Source organism: Macadamia integrifolia, chromosome 6 (assembly GCF_013358625.1).
Source record: "Macadamia integrifolia cultivar HAES 741 chromosome 6, SCU_Mint_v3, whole genome shotgun sequence".
Taxonomy (NCBI): Eukaryota; Viridiplantae; Streptophyta; class Magnoliopsida; order Proteales; family Proteaceae; genus Macadamia; species Macadamia integrifolia.
In genome coordinates, this window is record NC_056562.1 from 37,597,893 (window position 1) to 37,617,736 (window position 19,844).

The following is a 19,844-nucleotide window of genomic DNA, read 5'->3' on the forward strand; positions in this document are numbered from 1 at the left end:
TGTGAATTCGAGTTGGTACGTCCCACTATTGTTTGTTGATCTTACAGAAGCATTATTTGTCGTATGGTGGCTTTGGTCTAGGACTATGATCACTACCATGGAGCATCATTTTTTATTACTAACAGGATCACGACAGGAGAAACACACACTTCATTGTCGCAGAGAAGTGAATTTTGAGACTTTTCTCAAATACCAAAACCCCAAAATAGATTCCAACGGTTGGATGATAGAAAAGAAATGAGCCAAATATAGTAGAAAAAAATGAAAATGGAGGGTTTCCATTGTTACCTAAATGATGCCGACGAAAATGGGAGTCATGGGCTTCCTCCCAAAAAACAAAAATCCATAAAACTTAAGGGTGTGTTAATATTGGACTCACTACATGACACCCATATTTTTATATCCATAAAACTTAATATGAAATTGATTTTCTATATAATGAGTTTCTATGTTTTTACGTATATATAAGGGAGGTGAAAGTTTTCCTCCAACGTGGGTGAATGAAATACTCATAATCTTGTAATCTACCCACTATCGTAATAACTCAGGGAGTTAGGGTCAAGCAAATTTTGAACTACCATACTGGAACTCATCTCAATCAGTTCCCAAATAATTGACTTACATTCCCTCATATTCCTATCATGGTGAGTGATTCCATTGATATTGCCTAACCATATCAATATTCAACAAAAAACTATGAAAAAAAAAATATATAGTTACATCGTACATGAATATGATTTATAATATTTAACGGTTTGGTTATTCAAAATTAAGAAAGTTGCAAACAAAATTTGTGATCATACATTTTTTGAAGGGTTTGTCTTTTGTGCACCTTTGAATGACCTTGTTACCCTCCGTCGAAGGTGAATATTAGAATTTCTTACTTTTATGATGACTATGCATTCCATGTGAAAAATGACACTTAAATCCCCATATAGTAGAATATAATAGCTGTCCGACATAGGGTACAGGAGTTGTTACAAATTAAGTTGTAACCATTGTGGTTACAAACATATTTACCCTTGTTTTTTTGTTTTTTTTTTTTAAAGAACAATTAACAGTAGAAAATTCATGAAGACTTGTCAGTCATCAACCATTCTTGAGAAAAAATGTAGAGATCATCAGATATTGTTCCATCACTCAAAACAAAGACAATAGAGAATGAAGATTTTCCATTTCTGTCAATTTCAAGCATTTAGATTAATCAGAAGAAGAAAAAAAAATGGCCATTTTCTTTTTTTTGAATTCTATCTTATATAACTTGGGATGATAGATTATGAAGTTGATAAGTAAGAGAGATAGAGAGATTGTAAATGCACTTTGTAGTGGATATCAAACAACCAACTATTATTTTTGGCATGAAAGATAGGAAAATGATCAGCAACATTTAGAATTGAGTTTCCCTCATCCACGGTGAAAGAATTTGTTTTCACTGCAAGGCTTGAGAATGCTTGGATAGGATTCGAGGACATTTTTTGACATTATACTATAAGGGAGAGGGAAGGAGAAATTAAGATGGTGGGGGTGTAAATCATGAAGAGATTAGAAAGAATCATACCAAACATTATAACTTTAATTTACAACCTTATAAAATTGAAATTGATATCATTCCGAAGACAGCACTTGATACAGCCATGACTCTCACCGGCCATTTCTCACTATGTGAAAGGCTGTGGCCTGCGGGCATGGATGGATCCATTTCATGGAGGATTGATTTATCTATCCCTCTTGTTGGTCTAACTCACCCCAAATCAAGCACGAAATAATTGTTGAAATTGTAAATAAGAAAGAAAAAAATAAAAATGGAACAGGGGAAAAGTTTCCTATAATACCAATGTGTAAAGGAATTTGTTTCATATGTTAATGGTGGTGTATTTAAGAGTATCATTCACATATGGCCCACAAGATAAAAGAGCACAAAGAAAAGGATAAAAAAAACCCCAATGTGCGAGATATAGGATTGTACTCTGAATGTTGTGGGAAAGTTTTCTTCAAGTATAAAATACGGGAAAAAGAAGGTTGCCAAGTTGTGTGATTTGCGCTAACATACGAAGAGCAAAATAACCACCCCACACCTTTGTTAAAAAAATAATAATAATAATCTCACTCCAATTGGATGCCCTCACACACATCTTCAGTGGTTCTGCATCGATGCAATGCGGTCCTACAGGGCCACAGATCCTAGGAATGACCGTTTTCTTTACAAATTTTTTGTCATTGTAATGAAATTAATTTAATTTTCATACAAAAAAAAATCATAAAACAATAAATTAATTTATAAAATTTGTTACTTTAAACTATTTTCAAGCATTTCTCGTTGTTTCAGTTATTATTATTATTATTATTTTTTTGGTAGAAGTCTCACTCATTAAATCAATCCAATCTATTGGATATGTTTCGTGGTCTTAAATATGGATGATACCTATTTAAGCCAAACGAGTTAACAATGACTCAAATTTTGAATTGTTGAGTAGGAATAGGAAGAGTGAGCAATGGCAAATGTGAATTTTCGATTTTATCCACTTAGAATCAACCATTGCTCTCCAAGTTTTGCTTGCTTGCCAAGCAAGTCTGGACTTCCAGCCTTGGATCTCACCGGCAATTCGTCCTCCGACGGTTGCTTATAGTTTAACCACTTCCAATCGAAAGGCTCGTAACTTTATAAGGTGTTTAAATCATGAAGGTCTTACATTGACTGAGAGGACAGAACTTGGTTCTACTATCACCAACAACTGGAAAAACCTTTATTCTTCTTCCAATCCAGTGTTCCAAGATAGTTACTTTTCTTGCATTTCGGGTCGAGTGTCTATTGAGGATAATGCAAAGCTGTTGCAACCTGTTTCGTATGAGGAAATTCGTAGCACTGTGATGAGTATGGCCTCCACTAAGGCTCTGGGTCCGGATGGATTTCAGGGTGTGTTTTATCAACACAACTGGGATATTATCGGACCCGATGTGGTCAGGAGTTAGGATTGTTCAAGCATTTTTTCGAACCGGTACTTTCTCTAAAACTTTGAATCAAACGTTTATAGCTTTGATACCTAAGGTTGATCATCCTACTGCTATAGGCGAATTTCATCCCATCAGCCTTTGCAAATTTATTTATAAGATCATATCTCATATCATTGTTTTTCGTTTGCAACCTCTGTGATCATCACTCATATCTTTTAATCATAATGGGTTTATAAAAGGCCGGAACACCCATGATAATGTGCTTATCTGCCATGAACTCTTTCATCAAATCAAATAATAAAAAAAAAAAGAGGATCCAAGGGTTTCATATCTATTAAAATAGATATGCAAAAGGCGTACGATAGAATAGAATGGAGCTTTCTTGAAAAACACTTACTCATTACGGCTTCGACGCTAGATGGATTAAGTTGGTAATGTTATGCGTTACCACTCCTTCTATGGCTGTCCTGCTTAATGGGTCCCCTTTGAGCTACTTTCACCATTCTAGAGGATTGAGGCAAGGAGATCCCCTCTCCTCCTATCTATTTGCATTATGCACGGAAGTTCTATCTTCTCATTTAACATTAGCCCAACAACAATCAAGCATTCGGGGTATTTGGATTTCTCGTGGAGGTGAAGCTATTATCCATCTTGCCTTTGCTGGTGATTTAATTTTATTTGGTCAAGCTTCTACCGATAATTGCATGCTTTTACCAACATTTTGAACGAATATTGTCACTATACAGGACAATGGCTAATTTGGCTAATGTGCCCTCTTCATTTAAAAGAGTTGTAGCATATCGCTTCCAACTTATCCCCACAATGACTCTTGATATGTACTTGGGTATCCCATTCATTAGTGGAAAACTCTGCAAGGATCATTGCTCCATGCTAATCTCTAGAGTTGATAACAAGCTACACCTTTGGAAAACAAAGTATCCCAACTGTGCGAGGAAACATACTTTGATTCAATCAACTTTAGTGGCTCTCCCGACCCACTACATGTCTTGTTTTTTACTTCCATCCTCCATTCTCCATGAGCTGGATTTTAAAAATCGGAACTTCTTATGGTCAAATGGGGAAAAGTCTCTCACTCCGACAGTATGCTGGGCTTGGATATGCCAACCTAAGCGTTGTGGATGGCTTAATCTGAAACTATCTACTCCAATGAATACCGCGCTCCTCGCAAAAAAAGGTTGGCAACTCCTTCGTCATTCCCAATCATTATGGGGCCGGTTAACGAAGGCAAGGTATTTTCCGTGCACTTCGTTTCTAAAAGCTAATTGTCCATCCTCAGCCTCATGGGGATGGAAATCCATCATTAGCGCACGACCATTACTTAGTCAAGTTATTTTCAATAAGGTTGGGAATGTGACTGGAATTCATCCATGGTTAGATTATTGGATTCCCAATATCCCCCATTGCAAGCTCATTTTCCTCTTCCCTCACATGCCCTACCACGGTTTCACAGTTCATTTGCCCCACCAGTGAATGTTGGAATCTACAATTGGTGCTTTATTGGTAGCCATCGGAGGTTGCTTGGCGGATTCTCTCTATTCCTTTCCCTCAGCATTATACAATTGATACCATTGTTTGGCTTGGTACTGCATCTAGATCCTTCACAGTATTATATGCATATTGCATGGCTTTAGGTCCTGTGTGTAATTCTTCGGATCCTGTTTGGTTACGACTCTGGTACTCTTATATTATACCCAAAATCCAATTATTTGTGTGGAAATCACTTATAGGCAAGCTTCCTACATCATAATTACTTTGTCAATGTGGCTTCAACATACCAAATATTTGTTCCTGGTGCTCTCAATCAGGAGTATAAGCCCAACATATTCTTTTCAAGTGCCAATTTTCGTCTTCTATTTGGACGACCTCAGCAATTACTTCCATGCCATTGCATCCTATTATCATGGACATAGTTACTCTACTCTTGCGGCAATCTCATAAGTCAAGAGATGACGATATAAAGGTTGCTTATCTTCTCAATACTTTATGGAATATTTGGCTGGCCTTTTTGGACAAAGTTTTCCGGAATGTTTATTCAGCAGTATGGAGCATCATTTGGGAAGCTACAGATTTGGTTAAGCACTTTCTACCATTAATTCCAAAGCATTCCTTAAAGACCACCTTTGTTCGATGGCTGCCTCCCTTTTCTCCCACTTTCAAAATCAATATTGAAGGCGCTTCTCAAGGTAATCCGGGTCCGGCAAGGGTTGGAGGGGTGTTTCGGGATCATAATGGTTGTTTCCTCCTTGGTTTCCCTATTGGAATCGGTGATGCTATAGCTTGTGTGGCTAAGGCCCTGATAATTTTCCATGCTTTGAAGATGGCTCGAGAGACTGGGTACCTCAATTTGCAGATTGAAGATGATAATCTTACCATCATCAATATACTACAACATCACTTTCAGTCAATGCCCTGGAAGATTAAGCACATTATTGATGATTGTTGGGATATGGCGGACTGCCTTGATTCAATCTCATATACTCATATTCTTCGTGAAGACAATTCCACTGTAGACAATCTAGCCACTCATGAGCATTTACTCTGTGTCACACTATTTGGACTCGCCTCCCCTCCCTTCCCCTCCCCACCCCTTCCCTCCCCTTCCCTTTTTCTTCCTTTATATTTATTGATAGATGTAATGTGGTTTTTTCCCACTATTCTTGTGGTGCTAGTAATAGTTAATTTTTTATCTATCAAGAGAAAAAAAAAAAACTGTGTGCATTTAATTGAGGTGGGACCTGAAATTAAACACGTGAATTATAACAAAAAAATCAATTGATCCACGTGGCACAGATCAAGTGGCCTGATCTAAGATTGTCATGTTAAAATCAGAATCAATTTCTTCATCTCTGAACTACAAAATTTCCAACTGGTCATTCATCCAACAAAAAAAAAATTTCAACTGGTCCACGAATGGCATACGGACCGTTGGTTTTCAGATTTGAGTATCTGACGACCCATTTTAAGCTTTCTTTCCTTTTGAGATCGATTCTGATCTCCGATTCCGTATTTAAAACCCTCGCCGACACTCAACATCGGCGACATGGCTCGAGTGCTAGACAGTCATGAGTCAACCGACGGAGCAGGGCTAAATTTCGGGACTGAACCGTAATTACAAAATTTCCTGAGGGCATGCCCGTCACCTTGTAAGGAATTATCCGTATTCACCAGAGACGGCTTGGAGTCGCATCCTCCTAATTTTCGAAAAATCGAACAGGTTTTCTCCTTCTCTCTCTCCCGACTCCGATATATTCTCCCACAAAGATCCCAGTTTTCTTGTGCGTTTCTCCTCGCAGTGGCGGTATTTCTTACTGGATCTATATCCTGCTGGAATCTCCACTTATTTTTGGATCTAAACCAGTCAGATTATTGTAAAAAGATTAAGGTTTTTGCCCGGTGGTGTATCGGAGTTCCGGTTACTTTTCCCGTCGGTTCTTGGTCGATCTCAGATTCCACGCTCGAGCAGAGACGTAGTTGAGCGTTTATTTGAAGGTCAACATCGAGTGCAGCGCAGGGTTTTGGTTCTGGTTCCAAGCTTCCATATTAGGGTTTCGCGCTTTGTAATTGTTCCTTCTTTCAACTTATTTTTACTTTATCGTCATGCCGCGGAGTTCTCGACACAAATCTCACAAGCAACATAAGCACAGTTGTAAGGATTCTAGAGAATACTCGGACTCTGAGGAAGATGGGAATTTGAAAGATAGGAAGGGTAAGGAAGAAGCTGCTGCTAGGGTTTCTAGGGATTCAGCATCTGGTGAGAAAAGGAAACTTGCTTCCCAGTCTCAAGAGGGCAAAGATCTGTTTGGTCCTGGTAATGGTGATTTATCAGAACAGTATGTCTCTTCGAAGAGACGAAAAGATAGGGCCGATGCAACTGTCACTGATCGGTGGAACGGTGGCCAAGACAAGCGCGGAGTAAGTGTAGTTGGGGATAAGGAGACAAATGGGGATGGTTTTCGGCCGGAGTCAGAGAAAGGTCCAAAGTCAAAGGTTTCAGTTGATTCAAAGAGTAAGTCTAGCAGAAGGGATGACAGTTTAACTGATAGGAAGGACGAAAAGGTGAGTATAGCAGTTGAAGGTGAGGAAGTGAAAAAGAGTATTAACAAGGTCGAGTCAAGGCGCAAATCTGAAAAGGATTCGGGTCGGAAAGAGGTCTATCAGCACACGGACGTGAAGGAGAAGGAACGAGAGCCAGAGAAAGATAGAAAGGTTCAAGATGGTAGACGTGAGAAATCAGTCGACACCGTGGTAGTGAGTGAAGTGAGTAGGAAGCAAGGATCTCATTCGGGTAGTTTAGAAGAAGACCGCCAAGTGAAGCGAGAAGTAGAAAATACGGGTAAAGCAACTCTAATCATTGTATGAATTTTATTACTTGGTTATCGTGAAGTGGTATTTTATACTGCTTCTCTTAATTATGAATGCTATTGTTGTTGATGAAGCAAATTGAGAATGTAGGTGTTTGAACTCTATTATATTTGTTTCTGTTTCATAGTAAGTGAGAAAACTAAATCCTCACCCAGTTAGCAGTTAGGGAATCTAAGCTAGGAGGGATTAGATGTACATAAAGTGTTGTACCTTCCATTTTGGTCAAATTTTACTATTAGAATATCTGAAGGTTCTGGTATGCTCATGCATAAGTTCAGGGTTATGAAAAATTTTCCCGCTTGAAGGTAGATGTGGCTGTGCTCAGGAGATTTCTCAAAACATAGTTGAACACTGGTCTTAAGAGAAAGGGGGGGGGGGAGGGAAGAGTATTACACGACAGTGGTTTATTTCTCTAACCTCTGTTTCTAAGTCTAGCCTGGTGGTTTGGCCCTAAGATGTCTACCTGGAGCGCTAACTTTCATTTGGAGATGGAGGTGCTCATCTCCCAATCTAGAGCAAGAGAACTGTTTGCTAAAGATTTTGTTGACATTTTCCTATTTATTGAGTAGTCACATCATCTGATATTGTATTAACTAAGGTAATTCTGCTTGTTAGAAAGGAAGTGCGGCCATAAGACAAAATTGGAGGGCAAGTGTCTTGGAGCTATTATTTGTCAAAAGTAGTGTCTGACGCAACATCTTTCGAAATCCAGAAATAGGTTTATGCCTTTATACACAATGTATCACGTACCCTTGAGAAATAGTTGAATATCCCCAAATGAAACATTTTAAATTCTTCCTAAAAAAGCGGCATTTAATTTGGGAATACTTGTGTCATATTTTGTGCAATTGGTCTATGGAAAACACCGTCAAGTCAAACCTGGCGCTACACACAATTCTTATATGAATTTGTCTGTTTCATAAGATATGTTATTAAATTCAAATTCAAGTGATAGAAGGGGACATCAAGCTGGGACCATTGTAAAGCGTGGCATCCAGAACAGGCATCTACACGATGGTAGTTGTAGTGGAAAAGTGTACTTCCATGGGTAAATGAATGTCTGGCCATTGTCAGATTTATGTTTTAATGCAGTATGTGTGATGACAATCTATAGGTTTAAAATGTTTCAATTGGAACAAAATTTGAAGAAAAAACACCTTTTCATTGGTTAATTGATACTCGATTATATACGATTCATGGCATGTCTATCAAGATAGTTCCTGCTGCTGGCCTGGTTGAATTTATTATGTCTGTAGCTACATGTTTAGAGGTCGAGTGGATGGTAAGGTGATAAACAAGTGAAACTAACCTCTTCAGAAAACGGGCTGGAGATATGAAATTGTGGAGAAGGTTTTTAGTAATTGCAGCTAGGTGAATGTGAAGGCATATAGAAGCTGGATTTTTAGAATAGTGGCAATGCTGGCCTATTATTATCTAGGATATGTAGAATTAGGTATCTTGTGCAACAATAGCTGTAGTAGGTAAATAAAAGAGATCAGCATACTGATTTACAAGGTCTCATGCATGGGATGGAGATATGGTGGTCTGCGTTACATTCACATTCTTCATCTTCAAACGCTTGGGGTTCATATTTAGGCATCTGTTCTTTTGGTGTGCTTTTGTGTGTGGACCTGATGGCCTTTTTTTTTTTTTTTTTACTATTGCTAAAATATTTATCCAAAGGAACTCTTTGATGCTGTTGAAATCTTCCATGAAGATTCTCTTTGTAGTGGACCTAATTAATATTGTGGAAATTATTGTCCTATATCTAAAAGCGCTTCTGTGAACCTATTACGTGGTTGCCACAGGGAAGATTGGTCTTTGTGATCCTATTCCCTTTTTATCTGGACGCAACTACCTTGTACAGTTTGCATGTGAAAGATGTTATCCTGATGATCAAGTATTAAGGAAGAATAAATCGATATCTGTAAGTAATTTTTGGCCTTAAACTGATTAAGAGGGTTAATCATCCTTTGAAACTTTTGATATTCAAAGTTTGAAAAATGTTATTAACTTTTTGTGCAACTGTGACTGTTGTTGGAAAGTTATGATTCTATGTCTGAGCACTGCTGGAGAGTGGGGTACGAAGAAGGGAATGGATCTCTTAAAAGAAAGATTAAGTGATAAACATGAAATAACGTTTTCCAGTGGGAAGAGTTAGCTGTTAGTGGTTTTTGTAGGTGAAATATGATATTGTTAACTATTTGATGTAACCTCAATGATGTCTACTAATTTTGCTCTAAGAGGAAAAGGGTGAAATTTAAATAAATTGTCATGGTTAATCATTGGGACTGTGTCTTTGTAATCAATGTACAGTTGTGTTGGATATATTTTATAGATTGTTTTCATGTTGTTATGAATGAGAAAACCCAGTTGTGTGGTTCTCTTATATTTTTCTGGTGAATGAGCACTTGAATATGGTTATCAATCAAGGTACAAATGGATGAGAATCTGTTCTGTGAATCCTTAGTGCAGTGCTGATTCTGAATCTCTTTTATTTTTTTCCCATGTAGAGGTTGGCATTATTATAAAGGGTAATTTACAGCGCCACCCCCTAGAGAATGCCACAATTATAAGAACACTCCTGTTTCACCAAATTAGACTTAGACTCCCTACCGTCGGTCACTGTTAAGGAATATACCCTATATGCTGATGTCAGCAACAATATTTTATTTTAAATACCAAACTATCTTTATTAATTATGAAGTACCTAAAATACCCTTATAATAGTTCCTATTTCTTTCACCCAAATCCATAGATTTGATATGGATTTGGTCCCCATTCCAAGACCCCATTCCACTGGCGATCATTCAGAGCAGCGGCGACGGACGATGACTAGGCGAAACCCCTTTGTGCTTGAATCGTGAGGGTGGTCTGGAGGTGCCATCGTCGAGGGTGGTCTGGGAGCAGGTAAGGATGGAGTAGCTGGCCAAGAAGTGTAGGATTCGGTCCAACATCACTGGAGCATTTGGGTTTTGGGTGGGCAAGTGAAGGGCGATCTCCAAAGGAGAGACCTGTGCCCTAGCACCGGCCTCGGCGATGATCTCCAGAAGGTCGAGGTCGTGGCAGATTTCAGCACCATGGGTAGCACCGAGAAGCTAGCCTATTGCATCGCATACAAAAGAACGAATAAAACCTAATTGCACAGCAATACTTAGACACCGAACTCAACCAATCTCATCCGACCACCGAAAACTCTTACAAGTTCCAATTAACACTACTCTTGACAAAAAAAATCTCTCTAAATCATCGAATTGCAGCAAAATCAGGGTGAATCAAATTATGAAACCCTAGCAAATCCCCAGAAAAGCCTAGTATTTGTGCAAGAAGTGAGATCTCGTGGAAGTTCAGTTGAGATGAAAATTTGAAGGCGCAGACATTCTTAGATCGAATGGGTGGATGCTTTCGATGAGAGCTTCAACAACACGATTGAGTCTTGAGAGAGAGGGAAGGAGATGAAATATTTGAAAGAGGAAAAGAGAACGATAGGGGAAGAAGTCAGCGGAGAAGACATGAGAGGAGCGGGGGAAGAAATTTAAAGAAATGAGAGACTGAGAGAGGTAAGTGTGCCTAACTAATTGACAGAAACAAAATCAGCATATCCCTTCCTTGGTATCCTGTCCAGACTCTTGAGCTGATAGTTTATATAGAATGGGAAATTTACAGCGACACCGACATTGAAGGCAACAATGGCATCTTCGACCTCAACGACGATGACTCGGATGGCTAGACCGTGGGTGGCGATGAAGGAGGCGACTGGTAGAGTGGGATAAGGTGGGGATAGCCGTGGTGTGAATGCGGTAAATTAACCAGCTTACCAGAGAGGATAGCCGTTATGGTTATGCACAGTGATGAAGAATGTCGCCGACGGTGGCGCTATGCCATTGGTTTGCGTCTCTCTCTCTCTCTCTCTCTCTCTCTCTCTCCAAGTCTCTTTCGGTGAAGGTAGGAATAGGTAGGTGTGAAGAGGAATTGGGTTAAAATGAATTTTAGTGAAAAGGGTATAACGGTCGTTTTACCTCTTAGCTTAACTGTGACTGATGGTAAGGGGTCTGAGTCTAATTTGGTGAAACAGAGGGGATGTTCTTATAATTGTGGCATTCTCCAGGGGGTGGCGTTGTAAATTACCCTATTATAAATGGACTGGTTTAGCTATTGCTTAGGTTTAGTGGAAGTTTCTTCCTTTAATAAATTTTTCCAAAAAAAAAAACATTTGCCTTTCGTTTTATTCTCTTCAAGCCAAATAAGTAATTGCTTTAGTCTGGTAGGTTGGTTCAATATTTATTATAGGGGAGGGTTCCCTCCGATGCCAGTGCGCAGTTTCGGGCGTTGGGGGTTTAATTACGGAAAACCTGAAATATGGGGGGATATTAGGACATTTTATAGGGGGAGTGCTACAATAATGAGTGGGGCATGCAATTTGCGGTTAGAATTGGCATCGTGGCAAACTTAAACCCTTATTATCTAATTGCACAATTATTTTATGTTTAGGAATTTTCTAGTTTACACCCCCTTGTTGGTTTTTTTTTTTTCCTTTACAATGTCACAATCATCCCTAGGTAGGGTTTTATGAAATTTCCTGTGGTTTTAGGTTCTTTGGAGCAACATAACACTCACAACCTTATGTGGATGTTAATTGCTCAATTTTTAGGGGCTAACTCTTCACTTTCTCTCTCTCTCACAAGGAGGTACCATGATTTTTAGTTTAGCAGCGAATTAACCTTTTTTTTTCCTCTTTCAAAAATAGGTGAACAGAAATGAAAATCTTATGGAGAGTGTGTATAAGATCTCCAGTTATACAAGTATTTCTAATGAAATAAGCAAAAAAAAATTCAGCATGTTATTAAAAAAAGAAAAAAAAGGCAAGAGGCAGTTTTCTCTCTGCAAATTATATGATCTTCAACCATTGAGCACCTCTCAGAAAAGCCTCCAGATCATGGAAACCATTTGTAACCATCATCTATCTCATAATACAGTCACAATCAGCAGCAACCATATGAGTGAGGCCCGTTTTGAAATTTACCATCAAAGATATTGCTGTTCCTCTATTCTGACACCCAGAATTCCAGAATTTAACAATTTCCACAGATCCACTGCTTTTGGATTGAAACGCAGCTAGGAAAGAAGTAAAATATTAGGTTCCAATTGAGAACAGGTGCGAAACTAGTTTACTGGCATTCGGGCAGATTACATGCCAAACATGCTGCCGAAAGACTGCAGAAAAAACCAAGTGACCCTCTACAAAAAATCACACCCTTTTTTACAGCATCAAAGATTCCCACCATGCTGTTGTCGTCTTGTTGTCCCCATCTTCTTTTGGATATGGGAATGGTTTGTGTCCTCTTTAGACATGCTTATAATCTATATGTGGCATTCAATTGCTGCATTTATCATTGATGATTTGAAAATGTTGCTCGAGGTCATTGTGTTCAGATCCTCAAGTAGGTGCTGCAATGGCCTGCCTTGCTCTAGTTTTTATATTTTATAATGTATCCATAGATATCTAGCATAATACCATATAATTGATTGAAGCCATCCTAATTTGGTAGCCAATGAAGGCACCATTTCTTCTTATCTTTATATTGTCTAGGAATGTTTACAATAGAAGATTAGTGATATTTATACTAGGACCTAAACCTTACATAGTTTTTTTTTTATAAGTTTATCCTTTACCCCTAATGATATGGACTTAATTAAATAAAGATGCAAACTTCTGGAAAGACTGAGAATTAGTAGTTCCTATTGGAAGCCATGCCTTGTCTGTCTATTTAGTATAATTTGCTTAGATTGTACTTTATCACATACTCTTGGATTCAGGGGAATGAAAGAATTTGGAAAAGTTTTACCGATATGGTGACAGGATTTTAAGTCAGTGGTGTGATTCCTTGCTTTGTAGCATCATGAAACATACATTCTTCAGAGTTTTCTCTTCTTCTTGGTATTTCTGCTTGCAACTTTTTTTTTTGGGGGGGGCGGCCTGCTTGGAAAGGAATCTCTTGGCGGAAGCTTCATTTGTGACATGTGGAAGGCTGAAGTGACATTTCTAACTGTTGCATATCTAGGAAACGGAGTGGATTACCACATGTCAATTTCAGACCCATATTCAATCACATATACTCTCCCCTGTAATGGCATACCCTCCCAATGTGTATGTCCATGCATCCTCTTGGGAGTCCTAAAATTTTCAGCGATTTATTTTGTCATGTGGCAAACTCAATTTGTGTTGAAACTTGACATGTTAGAAGGGGACCTTGGGGCCTACCAATCCATGAAATTTGGGCTCCTAATTGGAACCGTCATGTGGCTGATATTTTGGAGCTGTCAAGAGATTTCTTTCCAGTCGGACCACCTGTGCATGTTAACTTAGCTCAGCCATTGGATGAACTGTTCCTCTTATGAAACTGGTAATGAATTAAAATTGGTCAGTAAATGTAATAATTTTGACACTTTTTATGAATTGAAATCGATTGTCTCATCCTTTGTAAATACAGTATTTTATGGCTTTGTGTAATGTTTGATTAGATGGAATTCAAAGGGGACAAAAGGAGCGTTTTGGTAGTTTGGTACTCTCTCTCTCTCTCTCTCTCTCTCTCTCTCTCTCACACACACACACACACACACACACACACGTGTGGACTTATGCACATTTGTTGTTTTCGTCCGTGGGGAATGGGTCCGGGAGATTCATCTTTCTTCAGTTCTTGACATAATCCAGATCTCTTGAAGCTGCAATTCAGTTGAATTGGAGAAACATTCAACCCCCTGTAAAATATGGAGAAGCAAAAACGAAAATATTACTTTAGTTACATAACCCAGATCTCTTGAAGTTGCAATTCAGTTGAATTGGCGAAACATTCAACCCCCTGTAAAATGTGGAGAAGCAAAAAACCAAAATATTACTTTAGTTTCTGTTAGTTTCAACTTTTATGGAACTAAGAAGCTGTGTTGAGTCAGCATGAATTAGAAAGAAATTATTCAGCCTTTAAGGGAGTGGATTTGATCTATAGTATTTCAGGTTTTAGTGGTTGTTCAAACACAACTCATGTAAATTTTTTTATTTACATGTTTTGGCAAAATATCTTTAATGCAATTTTTTTTAAATCTGTATTCATCCTTTGTTATGGTTTCCACCAATGGTGCTGCATGTCTCAAATTCCTTTTGAAGTGGAGGAGTTGCCATGTGCTGCAAACTTTAAGTCTTGCATTATTGTTCCTGGGGCAAGATGAAACCAGATGATTTTTCATTTAAATATCATTGTCACACGACACATTGTTTAATTGACATCTGCTACTTTTTTTCTGCTAAGATATGGAAACTTAATTCGGAGTATGCTACAATGTTGGTTCAAGAAAGTTGTGTGATGTTCTGTAATTGATTTGGCATTCTCCTTTCCTCACAAACAGATGCTCTAACTTTGAGGCATGTAAATCAACTTGTTATGCATAAAATCCATTCTGGATTTCACACCAATTCGTTGTAAATTTTGTGCTAATGATTTCATGTAACATCTATTGAGCTATTATTGTTTCCTATTAGATCATGTTCACATCTCGATCCTTTTCTTGCTTTCTGTGCAGAGTGGCAAATACAGGATGAACTCCGGAACCCTGAACTGGAGAAAGAACTTGAGAAACGGATCAGACGGAGGAGAGACAATTCTGGTGACAGGGACAAATATCAGGATGATGCAAGGGATACTAATGATAAGGGATTGTCTTCCAGAGACGATAATGCCAAGAATGGGAGATATAAAGAGGAAAGGCATAAAGATGTGAAGTATAGAGATAAATACAGAGAGGATCCGGATAGGGATCGCAGGCACCGAGATGAAAGGCACAAAGATGAGCGTTCCATTAGAGATCACACTAATGACAGGCCTGACACTAGGCATTTGAAGGGTGACAGTGATCGTCATAAGAAATCTAAGCCTCATGACAGCGATCGTGATGGCAGCCCCCACCTTGATGATCGGGGATCCAGGTATAGAGATAACAGGGTGAAGAAGAGATCTTATGATGAGAATGAGGACCATATTGATGTTAAATCCCGAAGTTCCAAAGAGCACCGTTCTGATATGGAAAATAAATCGAGCAGTAGTAAAGTGGAGTCAAATGCTGATAGGGGAAGGTCACAATCACGACATGTTGACATTGACTCCCCTCTAGCCAATAACAGACGGAAGAGCTCCCCAAGCTCTAGTACTCATGTTGCCAAAGATCAATATAGGTACCTATTTATTTTTTCCTCTTCAATAATTCTAGAATATTCTTCTTATAATTATATTTGTAGAGCATAATGTTTCTCCGGAAGCATTGAGGAGTTTCTGTAGTATGTTTGGCCCAACATTCTCCTCATCTTGAGAAGCATATCTTTTTTTAGTTATTGGCCAAAGAATTGTGTGCCTGTCAGTTGATTATGATGGATGTACCACATTTTTGTAGTGGAACACCGATGTATAAATGTATTGGGTTTGTTCAGATCTGTGATTTTGGATATCTCCATCACTGTTCAAAGAGTGAAGATACTAGAGGAGAGGCATAAGGTTTGACCTGGTATGAACCTTAAGTGTTAGTCTTTAATGGAAATCGATTGATTATGGATTCATGAAAACTTGATTTGTTGGGCACAAGAGGAGATTCTTATTGTTCTCTCATGCCATTTAGAGAGGGCTATTAAGTAAAACTTGCCAGATGGATGGAGTGTGATGTGGGCATATTTTCTTTTGAACTGCCATCTCTACTGCAATTCATATTTCTTGACTTAGATGACTCAACTAGATAGCGATTCCCTAATAGGGGGCTTGTGTTGTTGTGGCCCAGCAATCTTGTGGTACTCAAATTTTTGTGCTGATCTAATCTAGTGGAAGTTTCAGCCAGAATGCATCAACCACATGCTTCTATGCATGTAGTATCGTAGATTTCTTGTTTGCATGGCTTACCCATTTTATGACGTTTTTTTAGCTAAAACTGGTGCTCATTTCTCTGCTTTCCAGTCCATCCCAGGTTATATTTGGCCCTCGTAACATCTCTAATTTGCTGTACCACTCACTGGTGTATCTGGTCTTTGTTACACGTCTGATCAATTTGAGATGCTGAATAAACCATTATGTGAATCTGCAGTGACTTATAATTTTGTTGATCCAGATTGATGGCCCATTGTACCTGGACACCAACTTATTAAAAAAAAAGGGAGAAAGAACTCTGCCAGCCTGGTGTTGCCTACGACCAAACATAGGCGGGCGTGAAAAAGACCATGCCGCCCCCTGCCCCATGTGCTGAAGATGCTCCCGGGCACCCTCCCATTGCCCCCACGTGCTGGTGTTGCCTACACCAGACTGGTAGGGTTCTTTCTCCCTAAAAAAAAAAAAAAAAAAAGCAAACTGAACACCTGTGAATATGGGGACCAGCACCCTAAAGCACTGCCTTGGCTCTTTATCAAGTGAAAAGTTTTTCAACTTTAAGGTCAGTAGTAAACCTTACAAATTTTTGTTAAAGGAATATGGGGACTAAGACCACCACTCTTGGTGATATTTTTGTTCATGAACTCACTTTTTTTAGCCGTCCGTCGTCGTGATTTTTGTTATTATGTTGGTAACCTGAAGTTTCCCAAAATAATTGTTAAGTTGCTTCAAGGTGTATATAGGATTGTCAATGCATTGGAAGTGTATTGGCCTTCTTTTCAATGGAGATGTTTCACATCTATTCCAATATTCTCTTAAGAAATGTCTCCTACTTGTTATTTTTCTATTCTAGTGTAAATTACTAGCTACCATATGTTGCTGTTTTCTGTTATCAGGAATAGCTCTAAACAAGCAGATTCAAAGTATAGAGACTCTGCCTCTGAAGGAAAAATCCGGCCAAATGATGCAACTTCCACAAGAGATGTGAGTTGTGGCTCTGCTGTCCAGGAAAGAACTTTTGAGGCTCGGTCCTTGGACAAGAAGGATGACAACCATTTGGGTGAGTCATTTAGTGAAAGGTCCCCAAGATCAGATTACCAGGTCTCACCTATGCTCTTGATGGAGAAATCTCCGTCATCGTCAAATATTGACCGTAGATACTCAAACAGAATGGGTGCAAGGAGGAGCCTTGATGTTGAAGACACCGGACGTAGGAGCACTGGTTCCAGGGATGCAAGGGATTATTCCACTAATGAAGAAAGGGGGAGCCGTGAGTTGCCCTTGGAGAAGCCAACAGTTGATGAGTATTCTCAAATAGAAGGAGACACAGTATCTGTTACTTCATCCTTCAATAGATCCAGTCACTTGTCCAGCACCTCACCATCTATTCGTCCTCCCCCACCACCCATCAGGGCTGGGGTTGACAGCCCTGCAGTTTTGGGCTCATCTGAAGAAGACAGTAGAGGAAAATCTATTAACCGCTTCAAGAGGAGTGGCGAACCCAGTGTGAGCAGAGGGCAGGGAAATGCTTGGAAGGGTGTCACAACTTGGTCTTCGCCGGTAGCTAACGGCTACATATCTTTCCCACATGGTCCACCTCCTGGAGGTTTTCATCCAGTTATGCAGCAGTTTCCAGCTTCACCTATATTCGGTGTTAGACCACTGGAATTGAACCATGCAGGGCTTCCATACCACATCCCTGATGCTGACAGGTTTTCTGGTCATGGGCGCCCTTTTGGGTGGCGGAATCCTGCTGACGACTCTTTTCCACCTCATATGCATGGATGGGATGCAGGTAATGGTGTCTTTGGGGATGATCCTCATATGTATGGCAGACCAGATTGGGATCAGAACAGACACTTGATGAATGGTGGTGCAGACATGTGGAAGGGCCAAAATGGTAGCATGAATGCAGAGTTGTCCTCTGCATCCCAGAAAGAGGTTCATCACCCACATGCTCCAGCAGAAGAAATTTGGGCTGGGCAGCCAGGCCAGAGGTCTCGAAATGAGCGGAACCGTCCTGGTCCTCGTGCAGAAAGCATCGAGATAAAGAGAACCAGCAGCACTCCTCCACCGAAGGATATTAGTGAAGCTCCTCTGAAAACTATGGATGAGAAGACACCAAAGCCTTGTAAAATATCAAGTGATGAAGGCACTCATTTTTGCCATGTTTATCTTGCTAAGTTGGACATCTCAGCAGATCTTACTCTTTCAGATTTGTATGACCAGTGTATGGGCTTGTTGGATGTTGAAGGGAAGACCACTGATAGTGAGGATGCTACCAAACATGTGCATCCAGATCTCGAGGTAGGATATTTTAGAGAGAAGGTTGCTTCTTTGATGATGTCTTGAAAATATTCATACTAATTTGTTTTTTCCTCTCTCTCTCTCTCTCTCAGGTGGGTGCGGGAGTGAAAATCTCTAAAGCCAGCACGTGTGTTTCACTTTTCCCAGCAGTAAATGATTCTGTTTTTCAGGTATAGTATTGTTACCTGGTTTTAGAAGTTAAATTCTATTTGGCTAAAAGAATATCAATAGAGGACCACTAACAGTGTCCAAAGAGCATTGCATAAATTGGAATCTACTTCGATATTCTCGGCAATAGCCAAGAGTAAAATAAAGCTTGAAAGAATGTAGTGTTGGATTTGGACTTGTTATGCCAGTTGATTTTGTGATTTGAATCTGCAGAGAGCCATGGCCCTCTACAAGAAGGAGAATGAAGAGATGAGAGCCAAAGTAAATGCCTCGTCTCCTAAATCAGAACCGCCAAAGGTGATGACTTCTGTTCGTGAGGGAGTGGAGGAGCATTTCTTACTTTCCAACAAGGAGGCGGTGGAAGGGCCTATTCCAGTTTCTAATCAGGAGGAACCGGAGGGGCCATTTCCAACCTCCAAAGAAGGGGAAGAAAAGGATTTGTTTCCAGCTTGTGAACAAGGCAAGGTTGAGAAGCCGATTCGTACTTCCAGTGAGGAGAAGTTGGATGAGATGGAAGATTCAGTTTCTGATCCTGGCAATGGGAAGAGAGAGGAGCCAGTACCAACTCATGGTGAGGGTAAATCAGATGAAAAGTTTCCAAAATCTGATCAGGACAAAGTGGAGATAGTTGCTAGTATTCATCAGGAGGAATCGGAGGAAGCAGCAGGGGATCACTCATCTTCGCTCGAAAATGCTTCTCAGGTTACCGGAAAAGATGATGACATGCATGATGCCAGTAGTTTAAAAGTCGATCCTTGTGCCAATAGTGCCGAGGAAACGTGGGCTTTTGGTGATATTATGTGTGGTCCTGTAGGTTTTTCTGACAGTTCTGAGGCATGTGAGGCTTTGATGCCGGAGTCAATTGAGTGTGGGTTGGTAAATTTAAGTCGGATACATCATTCTCCTGAAAGTACACATTGAGACAATTTCTATTCGAAGGTTTTGGGAATATGCCAATTTCATAGAAATCATGCAATTCCTTTCATATTGTTCTGTAGTGTTTGTTTCACCCATCTACCTTTTGTTTGTTGTTGATTTTTGTTTTGACAAAGGAGACAGAAAATATGGGATCAATTGAAGGATCCATCAACCCGTATCATCACTTTCTGGCATTATGATGTGGTCCCAAATGAT

General features: G+C 39.5%; 1 protein-coding gene across 1 annotated transcript; it reads left to right on the forward strand.

The window, feature by feature from the left end:
- Positions 1-6,096: 6,096 nt before the first annotated feature.
- On the forward strand, positions 6,097-19,822 carry LOC122081721 (zinc finger CCCH domain-containing protein 13-like). Its single transcript, XM_042648938.1, has 5 exons — positions 6,097-7,306; positions 14,914-15,562; positions 17,132-18,542; positions 18,635-18,712; positions 18,924-19,822. The coding sequence occupies exons 1-5, from the start codon at positions 6,571-6,573 to the stop codon at positions 19,629-19,631; spliced, it is 3,582 nt and encodes a 1,193-aa protein (XP_042504872.1). The 5' UTR covers positions 6,097-6,570; the 3' UTR covers positions 19,632-19,822.
- Positions 19,823-19,844: the final 22 nt, after the last annotated feature.